We start from the raw sequence: 27,933 nt of genomic DNA, 5'->3' as shown, positions 1-27,933 counted from the left end.
TGGTCAAAATTCAGACATTCTAGTTAATGTTTATCAAGAAAGAATCTTCTGGGACCCAGGTAAAAATATTAAGTTATCAATAAGAGGGTAAAAATTGATTGATAGAAGGAAGAACTGCTCTAATTCTTGATGAGCACAGATCAGAACAAGGATAGTTAATTTTACCATTTTTATATTTAGTGGCTCTTAACTAAGCCTAGTGTACCCCTGTATGCACTGGATGTACTTGCCACTGATGGTTGGCACCCTTTTCCTAGGATAGTTATTGAATGGGCCCAGGAATCTCCCTTTCAGATTATCTTTTTATGTGTTTTTACTCTGTTTTTCTTTCTTTCTTTTGTTCTTTTCTTGTGATTTCAATTCTTTTCTTCTATATGAACCTTTCTGATTGATACTTTTTCTTTAGTTGTATTGAAAACTTTAAACTATTCGAGTCTTGATGGAGCCATTTTTGTAACCAGAATTTGCATTCTGCTTATCATTATTTGAATAGCTACTATTTAGTAGGCATCTTCTATGTTTCAAGATTAGACCCTTATATTGATTACTCTTGTATATGTATTTTCTTTCTGAACATCTCCTGAACACCAGACTTATGTGTCCTATTGGATTTCTCCCTAGTGTTTGAAATTGAGCATGTCTGAAACAATTCTTTTACTATTGCAGTAAATGGCTTCTCTGTTGATGCCTAAGCTGGAAGCCTAGGAGTCATCCTTGACCTCTCTCCCCTTTGTCAACCTCTGTATCACAGCCACTACCCTAATGAAAGCCACCGTCATCTCTTACCTGACCTATTTTAATAGCCTCTAACAAGTCTCCTTACTTCTTTCTTGATTTTCTCCAATCCATTCTCTGTTCAGCTAGCCCTGGTGGTTAGTGGTTAAGATTTGGCACTCTCACCACTATGGCCTGGGTTCGTTTCTGGTCAGGGAACCACACCACCCAGATGTCAGTTGTCACACTGTGGCTTCTGCATGTTGCTGTGATGCTGGAACCTGTGCCGCCAGTATTTCAAATACCACCAGGGTCACCCATGGTGGACAGGTTTCAGCAGAGCTTCCAGACTAAGGCATACCAGGAAGAAGGACCTGGTCACCCACTTTTGAAAACCTAGCCATGAAAACCCTATGAATAGCAGCCAAGCACTGTCTGATGTAGCACTGGAAGGTGAGAAGATAGCACAAAAAGACCAGGCAGGGTTCCGCTCTGCTGTACACAGGGTCGCTAGGGGTCAGAATCAACTCAGCAGCACTAACAACAACATTCTCAGTTCATCAGCCAAAATAATCTTTGTAAATACAAAGATTGAATTGTATCATTTCCCATTTAAAACATATACTCTGAATAAAATTCAAACCCTTTAATAGGTGCAAGGGCCCTGTGTGATTGAGCTCAGCAGGACACATGTGGCTTCACGGCATGCCGTCTACTCCATCCTTTGCTGCTTAAGCTCTAACCATACAGGCCACCTTTCACACCCTTGATTGCACAAGATACTTTCTTAATTCTCTGCTTATTCTGTTCTTTCTTAGAATATTCTTTCCCCCTATCCTTTATATAGCTGGCTCCTTCTCATGATCCATTTCTCATAGCCCTGTGATATTTTTCGTTTATAACACTAACACATTTGTAGGTGTATGTTTATTTAGGTGCCTATTTGTTTATTATTTATTTAAGCTTTGCTCTAGAGCCTTATAAAATACGTAGCTCTATCCGTACATACAGATGATGAAGTAGACTCAGATAACAAAGCTCGTAATAGCTAGGATTGAGTCCCAGGTTTATTGCGTTCAATAGCTAGATACTTCCCCTGGGAATATTTTAACGAGTGCTTAGTCTGGCAATGTTGATGTGTACTGTATTCTTTTATCACAGCTATAGTACCATTGCCTAATAAACACAAAGTAAGTACCAATAGAGCACAGAAGACAGACATTACCTTGGGAATTCAAAACGAGGTAAGTTATATTGCCTGGCATGAGAAAAGATGCCATAGAGTAGGATTAGGGCTTAACGGCAACCTAAAGAATGGATAGGATTTAGATGGACAGAGAGAAGAAATGTCATCCTAGGTAAAGAATAACAGAAGACCAAAGATAGAAGAGTTAAAATTTAAAGGCGTGTTTTAGGTACAGTTCGTCCCTCAGTATTGTGGAGGATTGGTTCCAGGACCCCTCATGGATACCAAAATCAGAGTATACATACTCAAGTTTCGTATATAAAATGATGTGGTATTTGCATATAACCTATGCACATCCTCCCACAGACTTCAAATCATCTCTAGATTACTTATAATATCTAATACAATGTAAATACTATGTAATGAGTTGTTATACTATATTGTTTAGGGAATAATGACAAGGAAAGTCTGTACATGTTCAGTATAGACACAACCATCATAGTCCTTTTGATCCACGGTTCGTTGAATCCGCTGTTGCAGAACCCACAGATACGGAGTGCCGACTGTACTTTGAAAACTCGCCTGTCCTCCTTGCTGTATTGCTATTTACCTTATGTTTGTTTACTAGGCAGTAACGCTGTAGCTTTATGTTTTGTTTTAATATTAATTATGTATTTTTAACAATGTATTTTTGTTGTATAGCACTTTTTAAAAAAACGTATTACACATCATCAGTGTGTAACTGCTATGAGGGCCGAGGATATAAGTTGAAGATAAAACTCAGATTTTTTTTCTCAGTGAGCTGGCCATTTTAAGAAGTACAAAAGGAGTCGCCTGACAGTCTGATAATCAGTCATCTCCTTGCAGTTAGTATCTTTACTTTACTAATGACAAATCCCTTGGGATTCTCTGCTTCATTGCTAATCTGACATACATATATACATACATACATACAAATAGACAAAGAGCAAAGAGGTAAGCTTTGGTAGGAGTAAGTTTTTATCTTTTAGCATCTATAGCTTGCCTATTAGTCTTCCATAAAGGGACTTTATATCATAACATCCCTCAGCTTTGCTAACTCCAAAGACAAGCAATAGTTCATTTTTTAGAGCTTTACTACTAATCATTTTGCGGAATCATAATCCGAAATCAAACATGGGCATTGGATTTACTATGCTAGTTTTTTACTCCATATCCAGAGGTTACAAAATTTTGACAAATAGTTCCTGGTCTGTAATTCAAGAATCTCCTATGGGTTGGGAGATAGAATATAATAGAAAAAATTGTGTACCAGGCATGGTGCTAACCATATTCCATTTATTAACTCTTTTAATTCCCATAAAACCCTATAAGGTAGACACTGTATATCCCCATTTTACGTTAGAGTTGAGTAAAGTAAGGCACAAAAAGATTAAGTAACTTGCCAGTTACACAGCTGTTAAGTGGTTAAGATTTCTTCTAGCCCCTTGTAAAGGAGGAAGAACTTTTCCTTTACCCTTTTAGTTTCAGTGGTTGGGGGCCTGTGAATTAAACTGACATGAGACAGATTAACAGGAGGAAAAGGTTTATTTTGTATGCATACAAGGATCCAACAAAAGAAGTAGCTGGCTCATTAAATGGTTAAAGTTAAAGGCTTATATACCTAAGTTAGTATGGAAAAGGGAGTAGAGAGAAAAGCCTTCCATGGGAAAAACAAATAGTTTTCTTTAGGAGAGACGAATGGGTTTTTAGGAGAAAGTTTGTGATAATGTTACTGCACCAGGTCCGTTTTTGCCCGCTGCCCAGAAAGCCAATCACCGAGACGACAAGATTGCGGAGAGAGAGGGTTTATTAATCACAAGCAGCCAAGTGTGAAAACGGGAGAATGAATCTCAAATCCGCTTCCCCGAAAATAGGGACTCAGGGATATTTATGGGGTAGGGGGCAAGGTGGTTTGAAATGATTGGAGGTGAGGAGAGATGTGGTAATTGATGATCTGGGCAAGCGTAGTCAGGCTTCATGCCTCTTAGTAGGATGCATCTTCACAGAATGGCAGCATTAGCATGCCCGAAGGGTGGAGTTCCAACCTCTTGCCGTCAGAAGGTCGCTTATCCGACACGTGTCTGCACGGGCCCAGTTGATGGGTTGGTGGTCTCAATCCGGCCTGAAGTGAACAAGGGGTTCAGTTCCTGAAAAAATAGCTCAAACATCCTTTACCATGGTGACTCTGACTCCAGGGGGATGTTACCTATGGGAATCTAGTAGGAGTCAGCATATTGCCTAAACAGTACAGTTAACAATGGGTAAGTTTATCATGCAGATTTAAGTCCTCACCTTCTGTTCTGATAAGTTTCTAGGTAAGGCCATCTCCCCTCTTTCTTCGTGGTACAGGGAAGAAGATACCTTTAAAAATGGAGATTTTCTTTACAAATGTAAATGTCTGTTATAAAGGGTAACCAGAACTAAGAATGGGCTTAGCATGGACACACCCAGATACCCAGAGATGTTTGTGGTAATGGCCTGTTCTGGGGGCACGCCTCCCGTGCTGACTCCTTTGGTTAGTTAGTGGGGGTGGGGGCCAAAATGTTGTTCAGGCAGAGATATATTTTGAGGTGACCAATTCCAGTAGTTACTAGCTGCTCAATCATCAATGGCTAACTGTTTGCTGGTTTCAATAATGTTTGTCTATACAGATATGAGTGGTCTTTCCATCTTCTTCAGGGCTCTAAAACTCCCCAGGAGAGGGTATTTATGATAGCCTCGTTTCCCAGAAGTTGCTGCTTTTACTCAGATAAGGGAAGCCCTGAGAAGGCTTTTTTCCCCCTGCATTTGTTGAATCTCAAATGTCTTCAGCTTAAAATAATCTTTATGGCAACTCTGGGGTTCCAAGTGGGTCCCCACACCCTGAACTCACTCTCTCAACTGCACACTAAAGCTACCTCCCTCATAAAAAGCCCTAACCTCAAATATTTTATCTCATTGTTCCTCAAGTATACTATACCAACTTTGAGACCTTAAATCTCTATTTTGGGTTCAGAAAATATTAATTATATTGCAATGATATTATAAAGGAAAAAGACATAAAAGGGAAAAAAATAAACATATCTTCTCTTTCCCATTGTTTAAACGTCTTAACTTTGTGAAGTATTTTATTTCATTTTCACAAGGAAAAAACATCTTTTGAGATTGGTATTATTATCCCTAATTTTCAAGTGACTCAACTGAAGTCTAGAAAAGCTGAGAGGTTTGGCCAGAGCTGCTTAACTCTTCTGAGTTTCAAAGCTGTAATTTAAATCTGAGTTGCAGAGGTGGAGTTTTAACCACAGTCTCCTCATTTGATTTCCATTATTACTTCTGGTAACGACTGAAGAGAGTGTTACCACACAAAGGGCATGATCTGCTTGCTGCAAGACAAAAGCCAATCGTCAAGAGGCAAGATGGTGGAAAAGAAAGGACAGATTATTACTGCTGGCTAGCAATGGGGAAGATGGCCAACTAATGTCTCAAAGAACCATCTTACAGAACAAAGACTACAGGCCAGTTATATAGAGGGCTGGTCTCCGAGTGAAGGAGACATCTGATCCCAGGGTGGGGGTATCCATCTGATTACTGGGTGGAGGCATCTGGTCTGAGGGTTGGGGCATCCATCTGGTCTTAGTTCCTGGCAGTCTTTTGTTTTACTTAATATGCTCAGAGACTGGAGCAACACCCTATACCCTAATCTTTCAGTTGTCATTGATGATGGCTATCAGCATAGACTCTCTGCCAGGGGATCATCACATTCCTAAGGAACTCAAAAGAACAAAGTTATCAACTTATAGCAGCTGAGAGGGGCCATAAAATCCAGAGTTAGTCAGAGGTCATTCTAAGTTACAATATGGTTTCTTTTCTATGATATGGCTTCCCTTATGTCAACCTTATATTGAGCCGGTGTTGAGAGGAGAGGTGGAGACTGAAAAGAGAGGTTGTACTGGACTAGTGGCATTTCTTTGCAAGCATTTATTTCTTATAGTGATTAATATATTTCATTATAGAGTATAAATGAGTTTTATTCTTCATAGTTGGGATTGCAAGTTTAAAAGAGATTGGGAGGGGTACAATTTCTCCTCACTTTCCTGCCCTACTTTCTTTCATTTTTTCACTTCTAGTATAGGGAGTGAAAACAAGATTAGAAGTTGAAAAGGCGAATAAAATATAGGAAATCAGCTATTAAACATTCTCTCTCCTCTTACAAGTGTATACATATTATTTAACTTATGGCCAGCAGTTCAGAGATTCCCTAATATATTTAAAGACAAGAAATATAGTTTGGTTCAGAAATTTCTGAATGCTGAATGGAGAAAATCTCCTATGTAACATTTTAGCTCTCTCCCAACGGTAGCTTTCCTGAAATAAGTTGTGATACGATTTCTAGGAGAAGGATGCAAATGACTTATCTAAAAAGAGAAATGCAACTCATCCCCTGAAATAAAATACAAGAAAACGTACACAAGATGGCTATAAGGTGGAAATTGATAGAGCTAAAAGTATGAGTTGATTGAAACAAAAGGAAAAGGTAGGAATTGTAGCTAGGTAAATGAAATGGGAGGTTTAAAAGAAAAGTAACTTTGAGGACAGTGTTGAAGTATGTTCCGGACAGACATACAGATGATTATGAGGAATTGTTAACAGTAAGTAAAGACCATAAATATGAAAATCTGAATTAAGTGAACAAAATAAGTAAGGCACAAATTTAAGAGAGTATCAGGAATTGACTTAGTTCTCCATTATCTTAAATGTTGAATATCTGAGACTTTAACTGCTTTCTCATGACTTAGTTACTTCTTAGGAAAGAGTATTTTTCTGCCTCACTATAAAAAGTAATGTGTTCTTTTTACAGAAAGTTTTTAAATTCCTAAAATGTGGAATATTGTAGATCACTAGGACTTCTGTTAATGCAATCAGCAAAATTGCTGAGAACGGCTAATAATGTACATGCAAGACAATGAATATCTTACTAAAAGCATTACAGATCTGTTAAGGCAATAAGGAATTATCAAACAAAAAGTGAAGGAAAACTGGGAACTCAGAGAGCTAAGGAAGCACAGAGTTGGCTTATGTATAAGATCAGTGATATACTGCCTCATAAGAGCCGATTATTAAATTTTCAGGAATTTTGCAAACTAGTTATTCAACAGTCACTATTAAAAATAAAATTTATAAATGTACAAATAAATTATATTTAAAATATTAAAAACAAAAGTAATAAATATTGAAAACTCATTACTTCCTAATGATTTTCTAGGATAACCACTAAAATAATGGAATCAGAACAGTGGGACAAACAGAAAATAAGATAGTAGATTTAAAGCTGAATTGCCCAGAACTCCCTCCTCCCCACCCCCAGCAAAAAAATTAGGATAGCAAAACCAAAATTTATTAGCAGATTTTTAACAAAACTAGATGAAAAGGTGTCCCCGTGAATCCCAAATATGAGCAGGTGTAAACAAGCTAAAAACAGCTATAAGGCTCTGTGATATCAGCATCTGTACAAGGGGAAGCAACAGAAGAAGCCCAAAAACCAATCAGTACTCACTGGAAAATGCAGTGGGCCAATTTGAGAACAGCATCTGAAACTATGAGGGTTTTTGCACACTCTCCATGTAAGTGCAAGAGATCTGCAGTAAGGTGTGAAGGATCTGGAGCAGTCTGGGCCCTCTGACATAATTCACCAGCTGTTGCTCACTTTCACTTCAAAGCCCCACACTAAGGAAAAACTACTGGGAATAAAATCCAAATTGAGCAGGATAGGGATAATAGGAAGTAGAAGGTCCAGTTGAGTAGGGGGAAAGTACAACGCCAGGAAATCTCACAGTGTATGAGATTATATCTTTGAACACTTGACAGAAAAACAAAAGAACTGTGAAGATAGAAAAGCTATCCTGACCCAATACTTGTAGCTAAAGTTCAGGAAAACCAATTTCACATAAAAATGAACAGCAGATGGGCCGGCCCCGTGGCTTAGCAGTTAAGTGCGCGCGCTCCGCTGCTGTTGGCCCGGGTTCGGATCCCGGGCGTGCACCGATGCACTGCTTCTCTGGCCACGCTGAGGCCGCGTCCCACGTACAGCAACTAGAAGGATGTGCAACTATGACATACAACTATCTACTGGGGCTTTGAGGGACTAAAAGGAGGAGGATTGGCAATAGATGTTAGCTCAGAGCCGGTCTTCCTCAGCAAAAAGAGGAGGATTAGCACGGATGTTAGCTCAGGGCTGATCTTCCTCACAAAAAAAAAAAAAAAATGAACAGCAGAAAAGGATCAAGATTGAATCCAATGGAAACCTGTTTGAAAAATTAAAATAAGGATCAGAGTAATGTCTCCACAGACAATGAAAGTATGCCAGAAAGACATGCCCACAAAACAAATGAAAAATATAACCTAATATTTCAAAACAAGTTAAAGAAAAATGATGGAGTATATGAAAGAACAACATAAATGAATTGATAGAACTCAGAAATTGTTAGAAAAAAAGAAAAATTTTATTTCAAAGATTAAATTTATCTGGAAGGAGCACGATATTTCCTTAAAGCAAGTAGGTGAAAAAGAGAAAGTTTTTAAAAATCAAAAGTGAAGAGCTCTTTCGCTTTCACATCCTGATCTGTTTAGTTCTAAAGCCATTAGGTGGAGCGCAGCAAGGTAGTTATCTGTATTGCAGGGCCAGGAAGGTTAGGTGGCCCATTAAGACTTAACCGTGAAGAGGGCTTCCACAGAGGGGACTGTCCTGGTGTGAGGAGTCAGAGCCTGAGCAAAGAGAGGGGGTTACACGTGGGACTGAGCCCAGTCTGGGAAGTGGATGGTAGTAGCAACAGAAGACTGGTTACATACAGAGAGATTGGTCAAATGAATATATATGTTAAGGGTAGTGTTAACCATGATTTTCATTGTTGGAGAAGAGTTATAAATATGGCAAGGGAGAAAACTAAATATAAACCCTATAATATTAGATTAGAATTGGAGAAATCAGTATGAATGTATGGTTTTCAATTTATATGAACATAAATGTGGTTATAAACGTGCATCTATTTTACATATATATATATATATATATATATAAAATTTCCTAGCTCTATCCTGAGAGGGCCTGGACTCAGTGCTGCTACCCCAATAGCAATGAACATACCTAACACTCAGATCTTGGCTTCTAAATACTATTCCTCACCAAATTACCACGGCTGTTTGGATAAATGGCTGGTTCCAGGAGTGGGGCAGGGAAAGTACTAGATTGTTCTGTAACAGCCTGTGCCAGAAAGCAAGAAAGTACTCAAGGAATGATGGAGACATGTCAAAAGGACACAGAATCCAGTTTGAAAGGGCTCCCACTGACCAAATCAGGAACATTTTGAGCATCAGATTGATGATGATGATACCAGATTATAATCCACTGAATATATTAGGAAATCATGAGTCTTTACTAATGTAAATAAATAAATTAATTGAAAGTTTGATGATAATGGAAAAGTGTACGTGGTTTCAATAACTTATTATTTGCAAAGGGAAAAGGAGTAATTTTACAGTAGAAAAACCTGACAGAGACAACCTTCATCAAGTGCTGAAAGTTAGTAAGATTATTAATGGGACAAATCAAAATTGCATACCGTGTGATAGGCTGCATTGGCAAGAACATAATATCTCTTCTGTGATATTCCTGTCAAAGTTGCATAACTTGGATCTAATCATGTGGAAACATCAGACAAACTTAAAGTGAGAGACGTTCTACAAAATGACTTGTAATCTTCAGCAGTATTAAGATTACGAAGTCAAGGAAAGACCAAGGAGCTGTTCTGACTGAAGGAGACTAAAAAGATATAACAACTAAAATGCTCATATGTTCAGATATGACAACTCATGATTTTGAACTGGATCCTTTTGCTATAAAGGACATTATTCGAGAAACTTCAGTGGGATGTCAGCATTAGATGGTAGTAATGCATTAATGTTACTGTCTTGATTTTGATGGTTTTGTGGTTGTATAAGAAAATATCTTTATTTGTAGGAAATATACACTGAAATATTGAAAGGTGATGACACATCAAGGTGGCAAGCTACTCTCAAATGGTTTGGGAAAAACAGTTTGTGATTGCTTCAATCTTTAAAAAATAATGAAGAAACAAAGAAAGAATAAAAATGGATTTGAGAGTGACAGATATAGAAAGTAGGGAAAGAGTATTCAACATACATTTATAGTCTCATAGGAAAAAAGAACCAGAACAAATACTAAAAATATATAAACAAGAAAACTTCTCTAAAATTACAAAATTTTTTTTTCAAACTACATATCACAAGGATATTCCGTGTACCTAAGGTGATAACCAGCACTGAGAAATATTCTAATAAAATTATTGAAATTAAAAAGAAAAAATTCAGTGGAATTCCAGGCCAAAAAAAAAAAATGCCCTTATAAAGGAAAGAAAATGAGATTGTCATCAGAACTGCATCAGCAGTGGTCTGAACTGCATCAGCAGTGGTCTATAGGAGACAGTGGAGTCAGCATACTCAAAGAATCAAAGAAAGAAACTGTGAATCAAACAGGCTGTCACATATAAAAACTGCAATCAAATATATCAACAAAGAATTAGGGTGATATTATTCATGTAAACCCTTCCTGAGGAGAGAGAACAAACTTCAGACGCCCCAAATAATGGGAGAGATACTGACATAAGGACTGGTGTTAGCAGTTAATTAAGATAGTAATAAGGGAGAGAGTGTATAATATGAAAAGATTGTATGCTCTGACAATTTGGATAAAGTACAGTTATCAGAAAATGGGAAGATCTGAAGATAATATGAAAATAGAATAAGCTTTCTAATTGCTTTAAAGTTTTTAACTGGATATAAAAGGATAATATTTCAAATCAGATCTGGGGAGATTGCTCATAGTAGGGGGCCAAAAGCCAAACAAAAGGTTATCATTAGAACAAAAAAAAAAAACCTTCCTAGTTTTATATTTATTATTTATTTTTATAAATATGTAAACAGGGGCTGGTCTGGTGGCATAGTGGTTAAGTTTGCGCGCTCTGCTTTGGCGGCCCAGGGCCCAGGGTTTGCAGGTTTGGATCACGGGCGCGGACGTGTGCCCCACTTATCAAGCCATGCTGTGGCAGGCATCCCACATATAAAATAGAGGAAGATGGGCACGGATCCAGGGCCAATCTTCGTCAGCAAAAAGAGGAGGAGTGGCAACGGATGTTAGCTCAGGGCTAATCTTCCTCACCAAAAAAAAATATATGTATATGTAAACGTATATTTATAAATATAAATTTTATTTAATATGTAAAGTTTTAGAAATAAATATATAAGTATAAATTTTATTTAAATATATTTATAAAAATAAATTTCATTTTATATATAAATTTATATCTGTATATTTATATGTTTATATAATTGTTTAGGAATTTAATATTTTTTATATATTATATATATAAGTTTAGAGAGGCTCGTCCTTTTGTGTGTGTGTGTGTATGTATATAATCATGTGTGTGTTATGTATATGAACAGAGTAAACTGCACAGTGAGACTGTGTTCCAGTTAGTATTGTTTCATAACTACCCCCAAAGCTTAGTGGATTAAAACAATAACCATTTATGGATTCTGTAGGTTAGAAATTCAGGGAGGATTTTGGCTGGATGGTCCTCATGGCATAGACTGAGGTCACAATGGGATTCAGCTGGTGGATGAGCTGCTTTGGAGGGTCCAAAATGGCTTCACTCCCCTTGTCTTGTGCCTTGGTGGTACTGACTGGAAGTTTGGGCTCAGAGCATCATCATGTGACCTCTGAATCATGATGCTTTGAGGATAGTCGGACTTCTTACATGGTGTCTGGCTTCCTCCAGAAAAACGATTTTAAAAGAACCAGGCAAAAGTTTCATGGCCACTTCTGATCTAACCTTGCAGGTCACGTGTCATCATTTCTACCACATTCACTTGCTTACAAGTGCATCATAAGACCAGCCCAAATTCAAGGAGAGGGGGACTAGACTCTGCTGCTTGGTGGGGGAATGGCAAGGTCATATAGTACAAGAACAGGTGGGATGCAGGCATCTTTGGAAAATATAATCTGCCACAAGCTATTTACATGAAAGGCTTGAATATATATAACGTAAAACAGTATGAGTAGAACTGAGATCAAACAAGTTTAATCATATAAAAAAGTTAATTCACCTTACTTGTTAAAGGAAAACAATTCTCAGATTTGCTAATAAAGCAAAATCTAACCCTATATGGTATTTTGTTGTAACAAAGGTAAAGGTTAAAAATAAAAGAACTATATAGCTATTAAAAAAAAGAATGAGGGACATCTATATATGCTACTCTAGAGTGTTCTTACTATTACTGTATTACTATTAAGTAAAATAAGCAAGTTGAAAAAATGTGTATATTACTGTTTAAGAAAGAGGAGCAATACATCAGTGTATGTTATATATATTAAAATATAGAGTAAGTATATATAAATATATTTGCTTGTATGTATGTATCTGCTTACCTTATTTAAAATGGAAGAATAAACTTTTTTTAATGTTTATATATAATGACCAGGGTGAAGTAGGGTAAGAGAGAGGGAGAGAAGCTAGACGTCTCTTTTAATAAGCTTGTTTTATAGATTTGACTTTGGAACTATTTTACCTACCTATAAAAACAATGAAAAATTTAAAAATCAACCCCTAAAAATTGAAGTTGAAAATAAAAAAGAACAAATGAACCTAAACGTATATCTAGTTGGCAGCATTAACACCTAGGGAGGAACTATTTCCAAGTGACTTTAAAACGGTAATTCAACTGTATGTCCCTGGTAGACCATACTCTAAGGTTAAAAAGAACTAAGGAAAATACTTAACTGTTTCAGTCATCATGTCATGGTTGTAGTGTTGGTGGTCTTATTTTAAGACTGTTGTGAATGTAATATTGGATAAAACAAATAAGTCGTCACACAGTAATTCTTTTATCCCTAGTGTCTTGAGAACTAGGATTCTTCATATGCAAGAAAACACATAGAGATATAAGATATTAAGTAAAAACCTAATGGTCCTAATTTTTAATTAGAAGAACCAGTATAAACTCCTGATCACTTTATATTTCTATCTATATCTCCATCAATCTATCTATATCTTAGCTGTGTCTATACAGACTTAAAGATTTGCCATGAGTTGATCATTGTTGAATTGTAATGGATACATTACACTAATCATTCTACTAAGGTTTGTACTTTAAATTTTCTATTATATTTTTAAAGGACAATAAAAGAATATTTTATTACACCTTAATGTGAGCTTTTAAATGTTTTTTAGTTTTTTGGTGAATTGTTGCTTCAATTAGTCTTGATATCCATAGAACAAGCTTGATGAGTATGGTGAAAAGACGAGTAACTGAACAATAATCATGCTTATTCTTACTCTGTCTTCTTAAACTACCCAAACTCGCAGACAAGTTATTTGCTCTTGTTATAAGACTGGGTTTATAAGAAAATCTGATGGAATCTCACCTAATTGTTTGTAATATTTATTATAAATAGAAAAAAGGTATAAGTGTGTATAACCATGTAATTGCAGTATTTTTGAAAAAGTGCTTAAGGTTTTTGTTACTAATAGATTTAGTAGTTTTAATATATGATATAGTTTAAAATAGTCCATTTTCAAAATCATAGTTGTTTTTGTATAAAAAATATCTTAAATAAAATGTTTATTACTTAGGTTGCTTTTGTGTCTTTCTTGTTAGCATTGAAAATTTATAAATTATAAAATAAATTGAAGTGAATTTAATTTCATTTATCAGGTTTATTTTTTTTGTGAGGAAGATCAGCCCTGAGCTAACATCTGATGCCAATCCTCCTCTTTTTGCCAAGGAAGATTGGCCCTGGGCTAACATCTGTGCCTATCTTCCTCTACTTTATATGGGATGCTGCCACAGCATGGCGTGACAAGTGGTGCGTTGGTGCATGCCCGGGATCTGAACCCGCAAACCCTTGGGCTGCCACAGCGGAGCACGCACACTTACCTGCTATGCCACCGGGCCGGCCCCATATCAGTTTTTTTAAAGCATATTTTTCTCATATTATTGACCCTGCACAAGTTCTGTATTTAAGAATATAAGATTAACTGATTTCCTCATGGGGAAAATGTCAGTAAACAAGGCGTCCAGTATAAATTATTATAGATTTCTTTTGTAAGTATAAAAATTAGAATCCTGATTTTTAATTTTTAAACTTGACAGTTAAATTAGGCAGTAATGGAAGATTGATACTGCTGTTTGATGCGTGGAAATTGTCTTTTAATTGGTTAATTGTGATATGAACTTTAAAATAGCGTATGAGAAAATTCTAATTCAGCCAATTCTAATTTATGGTACATTTAGAAGATTATTAATTTTTGAAATTTGCATATTGGGCAAAATGTTACTCTTTTAAGGTTCTAACCACGTTTAATCAATTATAAGACAGATTACATATTTAATATTTTATCTTCAAGTAACTTATCTTTTTAGAGTATAAAATATAAATTTATTTCTCTTTTTATTCTATCAGAATACAGTCGTTTTGAAGCCAAAATACATGACTTACGGGAGCAGATGATGAATAGTAGCATTAGTTCAGGATCCGGTTCTCTTCGAACTAGCCAGAAGCGATCCCTCTATGTCAGGTAAATTTTTTTACTTCTCATTATGGCAATCCTTAATTATTTACGCATGGAAATTCTTTTAGGTTTTTCACTACAACTGACTTAGTTTTACTCTAGAAAAATATATTGCAAACCAAGGGAATTTTTTTTATGATTGATTTCCTGGCTACTTGTGTGTCTTTTGGGAGTTGGAATATTATTATAATTTTATTAACGAAAGTTATATAACCACTTAAATAATAATGGTATGATAAAAAGACAAAATGTGGACCAGAAAATTTTTTTAAGTTGATATTTTACTAAGTGACCATATTATAGCTTGATATATGTCATATCATCCAACACTTAAATTTACCTGTAACCTTTTATAATAAAATAGTCTGCATTTGAGTAGCATTTAATTACTGTGGCAATTTCCATAATAGCAAAGAGAGCATATGTAAATAATAGCTTAAAATGTGAATAGCCTCAGTAAAGAATACAGATTAAGGAAGTTTCTACATGTATTTTTTAAACACTTGGGAGAAGACAAACATGTTACTTTTCTATAACATATAAGATTGGTATGACAGCGTACATCTAATAATATTAAATAGATACCATTAGTATATAAATTGTTCTTTATTCATTTCATTGGCTAATAAGATTTAATACAGATATCCTATTTATTTGTATTCTGTATACTTTTTTTTAGTAGAGCTTTTATTGAGCACTTTATTACTTTAACTTTAGTTGATTACTACGAGTAATCTGTACCATCCTTCATTAATTATTCTCTCATTCATTCTGATCCTATAGGAGAGCCTATTCCTAATATGTTTTGTTTATTCTTCTGGTGAAAGATGATATATGTTACATGAAATAGACAAGTATCCCATATGTGTGTGTATGTGTATAAATATATCTATGTACACAAGCATACACTCTATACTTGTGTATGTATAATATGGACTTATTGTCTCAAAGAATTTTATTCTATGATACGTAATAAAAGGAAAGTTTTCTCACTTTCTCCTGTTGTTCTATTCCTACTCCTTCTATATCTTCTGCCCTACCAATGATCTAGGAATCCTTAATGTTTCAGATTTTTCTCTCCTTACACTAATCCTTGCAATATTTATTAAACTCTTCTGTTCCAAGGTCATTATTATGTAGAAATATCCACAGGAAAAGGAAGAACATAGATTTTTGTGTGTATTCTTTTTTTCATTTTCTTCTTATCTATATTTTCTAATTTTAGTATAATTAACAGGTATTGCCTTTAATATGTGATTTATTAAATACTTACAAAGGCATACAAATCAAAACATTAGGTTATATTTGTTTTAGGTACATTTAATGAGTCATCTTTACTTTTTGTTATTAATTTTTATTTTTAGAGAAGTAATTTTTTATTTTTACAAATTATATATTACCAAAAGACTTATAATGAAAAGTAACTGTCACCTCTCAACAGTCCCCAATTTCATTCTGTAGAAACAACCATCCTCCATTTTCTAGCAAGTTCCCTTGCCTTTACCCCCAAATTTCTAAAAACAATCGTGTGCCACACAACAACATTTTGGTCAATGATGGACCAACTGTATGTGCAACAGTGGTCCCATGAGCCTAAATGTGTAGTAGGCTATACCATCTAGGTTTGTGTAAGTACACTCTGTGATGTTTTCACAATGACATAATCACCTAAAAATGCATGTCTCAGAACATATTCCCATCATTAAGCGATGCATGACTGTAATAAGCGTGTAATGCTCTTTTCTGACTTACCAGCTTTGGACATTACAGACTTGCTGCCATGGTAGACGAGCGCTTTCTCTCCCATACCAAACCACCCACTCTGCCTCTTCCCCTATCACTCAAACGTAGTCCTCTCACTGTTAATAGAATTAATAACATTTAGAGTCATGTGACTATGTAATACCTGTCATTACTTAGTCAAGTAGTATATTATGACCATACTTCATTTTTCCTGGACCTAGTAATTGTCTCATTTTCATTTGCTTAGTTTTCCATGTGCTTATTACTAAGTATCTTCCTTTATCCTCCAATAGCCACTCTAGAGTTTTTCACATGAGACATATGATCGCACATATGGTCTTTTCAACTCAGGTTTTTTCCATCTTGCTGCTCCAGTCTAGACTAGTTGCTCTGTAGACTTGCTGTATAGCTCTCACATGGGACCTGCCTTTGTCATTGACTTGTTTCCTTTGGCTCTCTACTGTGTCAGAGTCTGTTTCCTAGATTCCACATTTTCTTCTTTCTCAGTTTACTTTTATTTTGCCAGAGCATATCCTCCAGTAAATTCCTGAGAAAAGAGTGTGTGTGAGGTACTTTTTGAGTCTTAGCATGTCTGAAAATGGCTTTTTTTTGCCTTCTCCTTGATGGATAATTTGCATGTGTGGAGGGTGTGATATCATATTTTATTTTCCAAGAGCCCCTTCTTGTTATTTGATTGTTCCTTTTTTGTCATCTTCTCTTTATTTTATGGACATAATATCCTCTCATGTTTCTCTCATGTTTTTTTTTTCCGCTTCTCGAATTCTCTGCTTTCTCTGTATTCCTTTTTTCTAGTTTGCTTGTTTTCTTGGGTTTTTTTCCTTTGTTGTTTATATGTGAGGTGATCTTTAAATATTTAGTGATCCTTGTTTTCTGTTCTTTAGAATGAAACTAGTGGATTTAATTGGAAGATAATTGGCGTTTTCACTGCCATCTCCTGCCCCACTTCATTCTTTTCTTTGGGATCATTAAATGTCTCTAGAGAAGAGTCTTTAATCTCTTGCCTGCGGCATTAAACTATGTTGCTGGAATTTCAGTTTTCAGTGTGCAGATTTCTTTTTAATCCATCAGTTTGCAGCCCAGCACTTCCCCCTCCCCACCAAGTTCTAGAGTATAGCGCTTCTCAAATTCAGTTTCTCTAGAAACTAAACCTCTGGTCCTCTGTGGGCTTGGAAACAGGAAAAGAGATCTGGAGGGTTTAAGTGCAGTATACGGTGTTTCCACTAGTTCTTCTGTTTTCACTGCTATAACTTGTCTCTACCTGCGTGGGTACTGTATACCTCTAATTCATGAGCATTTCTAGGATCTTGTGGACTCAATCTTATTTCAGCATCCCTCTCTTCAGGCATCCCATTTAGAGCTTCCTTTATTCTGCTAAGTTTGGTTACCATCATCCAAAAACGTGTTAAACACTCTTTTATCCTATTGTCATCTCTTGTATTTTGTGTGTGTGTGCGTGTCATTTTAGTGAGTTTCAGGATGGAGAGGAAAAAGCCAGTTTGCCAGAGTCAACCAGAAATCTTATGGTTCTTTTTAGTAAATGTATTTTTAATTTCAAAAGTAAAAAAAAAAATCAAGACCACAAAAGACTACATACAGTATGATACAGTATGATTTTTCAACTGTAGAATTCTTTTTTAAATAAAACCCCATTATTACATATTTTAATATGTGTAAGTAAGCCTTTCCCACTTTTGATTCCATCTTACTTCCCTCACACCATTATCCCCTGAAAAGACTTGAGAGAACACACTTGAAAACCATTAACTAGTTCATTTTTATAAAGCTCTGAAACAAGTAAAACCAAACCAACGAAAAAAAGGTAAAGGTCAAGGAAATAATAAACACTGTATTCAAAATGGCAGTTACCTTCTAATAGTGCTTAACTCTTAACCTGAGGAAAGCAGGATCAAGGGGAAAAATACATAGGTGAATGCGAGTTATCGATAAAGGTTTTGTGTATAGTCCTAGGTTGGATAGATTAACAGGTGTTCATTATACTCTTATGATCGATAACTCACATAAGTATTCCATGGGTTCCTTTTTTTATGAATTAAATATATTAAAAGACAAAGCTTACATGCTAACACAGGGAATAGAGATTGTGGGTGATTTCTTCATTGCTCATCAATAATATAGTTGTATTACTTTTGTAATTCAAAATTAATTTATGAAAATGAAAATGTTAAGATACAGTATTTTCCCTTTTGTGAATGTCTTTTGGCATTTGTTCTACCTCTTTAAGGTACTTTATTATCTAATTTGTATTATTTATTTGTATCTGCATCATCTTTATCATCCGTATCTTCACCATGTCTACTTCATTACCTTTTTAAATAAATATTTAATAAATGACTGACTAAATCAAACCTTTGTGTTATTTGAGGTTAGCTATATTTTTCCAGTAGAAAGACACTTCCTTAGAGTTCAGAATTTATTGGTTAAGTAATGACTTAGCATTTATACCATTTATAATCTTTATTTTTCAGCTGTAGGAGTCTTTCTTCAAATAAAACACAATATATTGTATATATTTTAATATATGTTTAAGTAAGCCTTCTGCTTTTCATTCCCATCTACTTCCCTCACACCATTATTCCTTGAAAAGACTTGAAAGGACACGTTTGAAAACCATTAACTAGTTAATTCATTTGCCATCAAATATTTCTACCCCTCTTCAGTTTTACTTCAAGAGATAGATAGATTCTTAAAAGTTGGGTAGCATGAGGGGCCGGCCTGGTGGCACGGTGATTAAGTTCGCACGCTCTGCTTTGGCGGCCTGGGGTTCTCAGGTTCAGATCCTGGGCAAGGAGCTACACACTGCTTATCAAGCCATGCTGTGGCGGCGTCCCATGTACAAAGTGGAGGAAGATTGGCACAGATGTTAGCTCAGGGACCATCTTCCTCAAGCCAAAAGAGGGAGATTGGCAACAGATGTTAGCTCTGGGCCAATAAAAAAATTTAAAAAAATTTAAAAAGTTGGGTAGCATGAAAAGGAATATGATTTGTATCCTAATTTCCAGTTGCCAAATTAGAACAAAAGAATGAATAAATCGTATTATAAATGTAATTGCTGGGGTCCTTTCTTGTACTCTTGAGAGAGCTTCTTTAGCTATAAGAATTAAATTTGTTTAAATATTGTACATTAATTAATCAAGTAGTGGGACACAATATTTTATTTTTATCAAATTTGAAAATATTCTTAATATTTTGCAATTACTGTATTATTAGAGTATTTTTTCCAAAATATTTGGCAGCTGTTAAAATCATCTGTAGTTAGTTTTCATCATTGTTATTCACTCTGAAAACCCTATTAACTCTAGTTCTGTGAACAAATGGAAGAAATAATTAACTGGTAAAATAATCCCTCTGTTGATCTAGTCTTACTGTCCACAGCTAATGAATCAAATCTGTCAGGGAATTTGTTTTCCCAAGTGTGTCTAGTCAAATAAAGAGTTTCTCTTAATATTTATTTTTTGTTTATTAATTTAGAGCAACTCTCTAGATTTGCCTTCATTTTAGAATTCATTATAGGTTACCATTGGATTGTACTAAAAACATTTTTTAAATTTCTTATGCAGTATTGAGAGAAATAAGGTAGTATACCTAATAACAAACTATTACCATAACAAGTTAATTTTGCTGTTTCTTTTTTTGGTCTCATTTTCTTCTTGTATATAGTTCAAGATTGAGCTTGGCATTATTTTGCCTACCATAGTATATTGTTTAATTATCTACCCAGATTATATACACTTCCAGAATCTTATGTTTATTTAATATTGATAATATCATTATAACAAATAATTATGGACTTTTTTCTTCTTAATTCAGAGCCCTTTTTGATTATGACAAGACTAAAGACAGTGGCCTTCCCAGTCAGGGACTGAACTTCAAATTTGGAGACATCCTCCATGTAATTAATGCTTCTGATGATGAATGGTGGCAAGCCAGGCAGGTTACACCAGATGGTGAGAGCGATGAAGTTGGGGTGATTCCCAGTAAACGCAGGTAAATATAAGTCTGTTACAGTCTTACCACTTGAAAGTTGGGCAACATAAATAATTGCTTTCCCTTTTAATTTCTTTTACTGAGTTGGTGATTTTATGCTTGGTTTTTCATGTTGTGTTTCACAATCATTTAATTTTGTTCACCTTACATGTTGTTACTAATGACATAACTAGAGAATATGATGCCCCCAAACAGAAATTCTTTAAAGTTCCTACTAGTTGCTAAAAACAAAATAAGTATATTTTAAGTCACTTCGCCATGTATCTATACCGGTGGGGAGAGAGAGAAATAAAAGCTTCTGTAGGTTCACAGGTTCAGATCCCGGGCGTGGACCTATACACTGCTCATCAAGCCATGCTGTCGTGGCATCCCATATACAAAATGGAGGAAGATGGGCACCGATGTTAGTTCAGGGCTGATCTTCCTCAGCAAAAAGAGCAAGATTGGCAATGGATGTTAGTTCAGGGCCGATCTTCCTCACCAAAAAAAAAAAAAAAAAAGGTTTCTGTAGTTTTCCCATGTAGGTAGTAATAAAACCTAAATTTTCAGGGGTTTTGATTGTGTGAGTTGCCTCCTTTAGACTTAAAAAACAAAAGCATTGTAAATACAAAATTTTTAGAAATATCTAGTAATATGCTTCACATTTCTTTTTTTTTTTTTACTTAGTTTAGAAGTATTGGTACATTCACTGGTCTTTTCTTCTTTGCTTTTAACCATTTATTTTAGTGATTTATTGGTGTATACTTAACATCTAGTGGCAAAAGTAGTTAAGTGCAGATTGTCTTTAAAAAGGATGATCCCAGCTTAGAGAACCCCTTCTAAGGTCTGTGAAATGCTGTTGAATGTCTCTACTTTTATGGAAAAGGTATTAAAACGTCAGTTCATAATTCCCCCGAAATAACTTATTTATGAAATCTGATTCATTTAAATCATTGCCTAAAAGTTCTTTTAAGTTTTAAGATAGCCAGCAAAAATTGTTAATGAGACATAAACGTTTATTATAGCTAGTTAATTCACTTCAAGTCAAGGTTATGATATAATAAACTTGTTCTTATTAATGGGTTGGATTTATACTTATTTTGTTGAGTCTCTATAATTGATAAGTGTGCCAAATCATGTACCTATTTATAGACCTCTACCTATATATATTTGTATATCTATTTGTAGAAGTTGAAGAGTAGGCATATTAAAGTATTACTAAGATTTGTAATTGTGGTTCTGAGATTTATGACTGTTGTTGGTAGATCCATATATTTAACAAGATCCAACTGTTTGGCTAGATCTTATATTTGGTGGCAACTCCCGTTTTAGCAGTGCAGCCCTCAGCATAACTTTTTTCCTGGAATAGAACATAGTCTGCTTTAAATTCAGAAATGCTTCCTCTGTGCCTTGTTGAGTCAGTAGAAACCTCACATCTTAAATATCGAGGTCAGAGTTCCTAAAAATTGTCTTATCCCTTGGAGCCTCATATCTTGCAAAGGCTTTGTGTGTGTTTGCAACAAATGAGAATACAGCTGACTTTGGCCGAAAGAGATTTTTTTCATTTCGTATAAAAATTCTCTAAGGTGGATTTTAAAGCCAGAAGTGATGTAAGAAGTACATCTGAGACCTCTACAAATCCCCAAATTCATGAATAACGTTGTAGAATATAATTTTTCTCCCATAAAATACAGTATGAAACCATAACTAATTATGCCATTTCATTCTTGAATGTATTCAAAACTTGTATTTTCTCAAATAGAACTATCTCTTTCTTAGACCTCTACCTCTAATAATAGCACAAGGAATTGTAGTTCCTACAATTCTTAGATTTCTTTCAGAAACAGTATGTACAAATAAACAATTTAAGTCACTCAGCCGTTTAGTGAACAAGATAATGGTTAGAAAACAAAGCCATTTTGAGTTATAAATGTTCACTCACTAAATGTTAGTTTTGCAGTACCTGCGATAAGTGTCTAGGCAAAATTATAAATCAGTTATTCATGTCATGGACTCTCGGGATTGCTCTGGAATAGTACAAAACATTCTTCTGAGATTCTTCTTTACGAATAGTAAAACAGTATAGCTAGATAATAAAGAAAACATAAAGAAAATGCATTTATTCATAAGCTGTTTTGGTAGGTTTTTCTGCTATACACTAGCATAATTGCTCTGTTGAAATCGAGGATTTATAAAGGCTTAATTTGCACGAAATTTTGCAAGATTCATATTGGTATTACCATCTACACGAAACATTTGTTTTGTTGTAGTTTTGGTTGCTTGCTTATTTTGAATAGGTAACACTTTAACAAGGTTCAAAATTCAAAAGATCTAAAAGCTATCCAGGCCCCCTCTTAACCCTGTTCCCCAGGCACCCATTTCACCTTCACAGGGATAAGTTTAGTTACCAGTTCTTGTATATTCTTCCAAAAATACTTTAAAACTCTTTGTTTTATTCACTATAACTGGTTACTTTTTGTATTTACACAAATATATCATTGGAGTTAAGCTTAATTTTTTTATTTCTCACCCTTTTTATTTTTAAAAATTTTAGAGCTACAAAAAAATTAAGTACGAGAGAAATGCAAGAATAGTACAAGGAACACCCACTTATCTTCACCTCCCTTCAGCAATTGTTTACATTTTGCCCATTTGCTTTATGCTTAATTTTTAGCATATGTGTTCCATGCTAAGCTAATATTTAAACAATAACAAAACAAACAGAAACCCTAGAAAACTGCTCAAGTCAGAAGTGATGGCTCATAATAATTTCAGTATAATTAATGGAATTGAGTGCATATATAAATACACATATTTGTACTGTATTTTGACACGTCACGAGTGGTTTTGTTTCATAATAAAACGAGCCTTGTATTTCATTTCTCAGAAATTCTAATTAATTTTGGGATGCAAACCCAGATGGCTTCTGAAGGTTTTAGAATATAAAAATGCCCTGTATTAAAGTATCAATTCTTATGATTTCTAGTTAGACTCTTAGATATGTTTGGTATACTTAAAAAATAATATTCTGTACTTTGACAGGGTTGAGAAGAAAGAACGAGCCCGATTAAAAACAGTGAAATTCAATTCTAAAACAAGAGGAGATAAAGGGGTGAGTATATGAAATCTCTTCTTTCTAGAAATTAATAATTGAGGATTATAGGCCTTTTTATAATTCTTATTTGAGCTACATTATTAAAATGAGAAGGATTTTGCCATAAGAATTAACTACCAACAGCTTTTGCCATGGTGCTTTACAATAGTAGCTGCTCAAATAAGCAATTTATTAAATTAAAGCACCGTTTCACAGACCTTTCCAAATTATCAAAACTGTCATTTGGTATATTCTTAACAACATACTTTTGGTCAAGGTTCTTTTTGTAAATGAAATGAATTCAACCTTCATTCAAATATCCAATTAGAAACATGTGTCACCAGTATTAATTGTGATAGCTAATTTAATAATGAATCTTCTGAGAAAATAGGCCCCCCAAAATTGTTAACTAGGTCATAATATAAGTTTGCTTGTTTTTTCAAGTGAATTCCTGGAAATTTCCTTGTTCTCTCCCCACTTTATTTCTAATATAATTTATTAATAGAGTCCATGTTTTAAATGTTTGAATCAATATAAATTTTTATTTTGAGAGAATAAAGAAAGTGGACAGTTAAGAGGAAGAGTTTGTAGATGGTCAAGAAATAAATCAAAATTCTCTCACATATGTTTTAGACATGTTTTTGTTTTCATTTACTTTAAGTCCTGCTTGTTTTCATTTACCTAAGGGATATCAGTAGATGAAAAAGATATTAAAGGCTTCATCCTGTAGTAGGTGTGTAATTACTGCAATGGAATATTCTAGCAATAAGTGTGAAGAAAGAACTCAACACATGTTGTGTTGAAATACTGTTTGTAGCAATGTTTTATGTTTTGGTTTTTTTATTTTAATCTAAAGCAAAAGTTGTATACATCTTTTGATCATATTTCAAATGAATGTGGAAAGTTAACTCAGCAAATAAATTAACCCTACTTTCTGTACATCTCTATCGCTAAGCACTCAAACTTCAAGCTTTAAAATTTAAAAGATAAGAAATAGGCTTGATCAAAGAAATTAAATCTGAGTAAATTGTGTAATGTATTCAATTACTTTAGAAATAATAAATTCCTTTAAAATTAACTGGTAGCTTTCAGAAAATTCAAAATTATATAGTGTGATCTGAAGCAATATTTAAAATAGAAATTTTTCGGAGGAAAAAAAATCCCAAGTAAATGCTCAAGATTTGAAATATATACAGTGCTTTTTGTGTTTGTTTTATATATGTCTTTAAAAATAATTTAGTAAAATGCACTGTCAGTGTATTGAAAAAGAGGCTGCATGTTGTAACTTTTCTTTCATACTGTAAGATGTTAACTGAATTAACGGCATATTTCAATCTTAGTCTTGTTTGTTGACTGTAACCAACTTTACACACAGTCACTGTGTTCTAACACAGCACCAAAAGTATGCATGATACTGAGTGGGGTAAAAATACGCTTGCCATTGATACAGAACTGCATTTCTTTGTGTAATACCATTTCCCATTCTAAGTCCTTCTTTTCCTTTCCTTATGTGGTGGTTTATGGACTTTATTCCCACTACAGACTTAAAACATTTCAGTTTCTCAGTAACATTTTTAACATTCATTTAGCTATTTTGAAATACTACATATGGAAATTATATATTTAGATATTTAATATATGTATCATGAATTTGTGATATTTTATCAGTTCTTATATTTATTATACTCTGTCTCTCTTGCAGTATAGCATTAATAACAATAAGTAATTAAACAGAGTATATAGTATTGAAAATATAGAGAAACTGGAGGGTAATATGTTTCTTCATATGTTTTCCTTACACATTTTAGTCTTGTTTGCTTGTGCTATTTTCACTTTTAATAAATTCTTCACCTGGAGGATGTTAAATGTAATACAATTAATACATTTCTTAACTAACAAGCATTTCTTTCTGTCCTATATTATGATATCTTTATGATATCTCATTTTGGCTAACTGCAAAGATATCAAAAATTAAAACATTTTAAACTTCATGTTTCTTTTGGTTGTTTGCTGTGAAACTGACTCTGACCACTAAATATGCAGTAAGAGGGGTAAATAACCTTTTGTTAAAAACATATCGGTTTTATCAGATATCATAAAAATTATTACTAAATTCAAAACCAGTGATTGTCATAAACAAAAAGATTTAGTCCTTCCCTAAATTAGATTACCATAAATTTTTTCTCTATTGAAACTGAATTCAAGCAAAGATTTTTATTCAAATAATGCTACTTGACAGTTTATAAAATAATTATAAACCCAGATTTTACCACAATATTTTTTTCTCATCAACTTAATTTTTAACTTCTGCTTAGAGTTATTACAGCCTTCAGATTTTAAGATTGAAATCAAGGCAGTCTACTTGACTAATAACTATGAATTTGTTAATCCTGAAATATTGATATGAAAAGGTAAAAATTAAAATTTAATCTTGTTTTTGTAAAGATTCTTACCAAAATAAATCCTTTCAAGTAATAGAATTTGAGCTAAAAGTCACTTTAATCTACTTCAGCACCTTAATCACCTGGCATCACTTACTTAAAAATAGAGGCATGCCAAAAACATACTGCCTGGTGTTGATATACTGCAAAATGACGTTTATCCACATCAGAAGCATCTTATGATGTAGATAAACTCAAGAAAAATCACAACAAAATTTCTATCTTTTATGTTGTTGCTGCTTCAAAAAATAACAACAACAACTTCTAGTATTGCTGGTAGGTAAAGCCATTTTCTTCAAGACATGGATGCCTGTGACAGAAATTACAAAAGAAACTATTCCTCTTTAATAGCCTCATTTTTCTTTGTGCTACATGCTTTTTTGTTTGTTTGTTTGTTTTTTTGGTAGGGAAGATTGGCCCTGAGCTAACATCCGTTGCCAATCCTCCTCTTTTTGCTGAGGAAGGTCAGCTGTGAGCTAACATCTGTGCCCTTCTTCCTCCATTTTTGCATGTGAGATGCCACCACAGCATGGCTTGATGAGTGGTGTGGAAGTTGGCGCGTGGGTTCCGAACCCGCAAATCCTGGCCCAGCGAAGTGGAGCGCTCAAACTTAACTGCTAAGCCACTGGGCCGGCCCCGGCAACATGCTTTTAAATCTATGAATGCACAAATGGGACATTCAAAAAGGGGAGAAACTTGTTTCCAACATCTGTGCAATAAGGACATCAAATCAGCTGTGCAACTCCCTGAGAGCAATTATGTATAAACATAATTATGTATAAACATCACAGCAATTATGTAAATTAATTGCCCTTTTTGGCTTTTATGGGCACCAAACTTTTTATTCCCTATTCAGGACATGGTCCCAATGGACTGAATCTTGTTCTGTTTTTGAATATATACTTTTTAAAATAGGTAAGTATGGTAAAGCTTAAAGACAAATAAATCAGTTGTAATAGCATTCAAGTTGACCGGGAGAGTTCTGACTCTGCTTCCTTGGTTAAATAGCATTGATAAATCTTTTGCAGGATTCTATGTGCTTGATGGACCCATCTTAGTTTTTTGCCATTTTCTGATTCATGCCATAAGCATTTAGTTACCTTTTTTCTCTTCCAAAAAAAATAAGATTTTTGTTTGTTTGTTTTTAAATATTCAGCTCTAGCCACTCTCTTAATCGTTTTGGTTTTCTTTTTAATAGTGGCTTTTTTGTTAGTTCTTTGGAGCCACACACAGAGAAAGAAAAAGAGAAAAAATGTGCTCAAACCAAAGGAAAATGAAGATTATTACCTAATGCATAAAAAATATTTGAATAGCTAGAGTAACGTTTAAAATGACTTTTGCTGTAGAGCACCTAGTACTTGGAAATCTAGAAAAATAGTGATCGATATGAACAGATGTTAGCTTGGTTTGTACTGTAGTAGTAGCTAATCTGATTTACTCTTCCTTCTTTTTATCAAGTAGCGCTTATTCCTTATTTTTAGATATTACTGAATTCTTTAAATTTTTCAGTATTTTCAGTTGTAAAATGTTAGAGGAGTTAATACAAAATTAGAAATTCACTTTATATGTGATTAAAGTAAAATTCATATACAAACTGCACACTGTGGTCACAAGAGTCAGCTTCCACAGAGCTACTAGGCTGGGCCTTTGTACACACAGACAGTAGACATCCCTTTGTTTTGCCCCTCCTTCTCTTCTTCAGCAGTCATTCAATGACAAGCGTAAAAAGAACCTCTTTTCCCGAAAATTCCCCTTCTACAAGAACAAGGACCAGAGTGAGCAGGAAACAAGTGATGCTGACCGTAAGTATGTGGATCCAGTGGTCAACTGAAAATAAACGTAGAGGGACCTACTGCCCTGCAGTTGGTTGTTACCATGGAGACAGTTTCAAGAGCTGCAACAGGTTACTAATTGTCTTAACCAGGGGCAATTTAACAGGCATAAATTAATTTGTATACCAACCTTAACTTTTTCTGGCACGATAGGTATTTTTGATTTAAAGTAAACAGTATTCTTAAGCTATATATTAAAATAGAATTATTTGACGTAAAGGTTCTTATAAGAAACACTTAATGTACTCTCAAAGAATATTTTAAAGGAAAAATA

At 34.5% G+C, this 27,933-nt stretch overlaps 1 protein-coding gene across 10 annotated transcripts in view; it reads left to right on the top strand.

Annotated features, from left to right (window-relative positions):
* DLG1 (discs large MAGUK scaffold protein 1) overlaps positions 1–27,933 on the top strand; it is a 289,399-nt gene that overhangs the window by 228,460 nt on the left and 33,006 nt on the right. For 6 of the 10 annotated variants that reach the window (XM_058556076.1, XM_058556075.1, XM_058556072.1 and 3 more), the window contains 4 exons: positions 14,436–14,550; positions 20,137–20,313; positions 23,335–23,404; positions 27,530–27,629. In XM_058556076.1, coding sequence (XP_058412059.1) covers positions 14,436–14,550; positions 20,137–20,313; positions 23,335–23,404; positions 27,530–27,629 — 462 coding nt within the window. The remainder of the gene's footprint in view (positions 1–14,435; positions 14,551–20,136; positions 20,314–23,334; positions 23,405–27,529; positions 27,630–27,933) is intronic. The other 4 variants (XM_058556073.1, XM_058556077.1, XM_058556078.1 and 1 more) reach the window with 2 other exon arrangements.

The sequence above is a fragment of the Diceros bicornis genome, chromosome 15, assembly GCF_020826845.1.
Source record: "Diceros bicornis minor isolate mBicDic1 chromosome 15, mDicBic1.mat.cur, whole genome shotgun sequence".
NCBI lineage: Eukaryota > Metazoa > Chordata > Mammalia > Perissodactyla > Rhinocerotidae > Diceros > Diceros bicornis.
The sequence above is the reverse complement of the archived record's forward strand: the minus strand, read 5'-3'. Positions and strand labels throughout refer to the sequence as shown.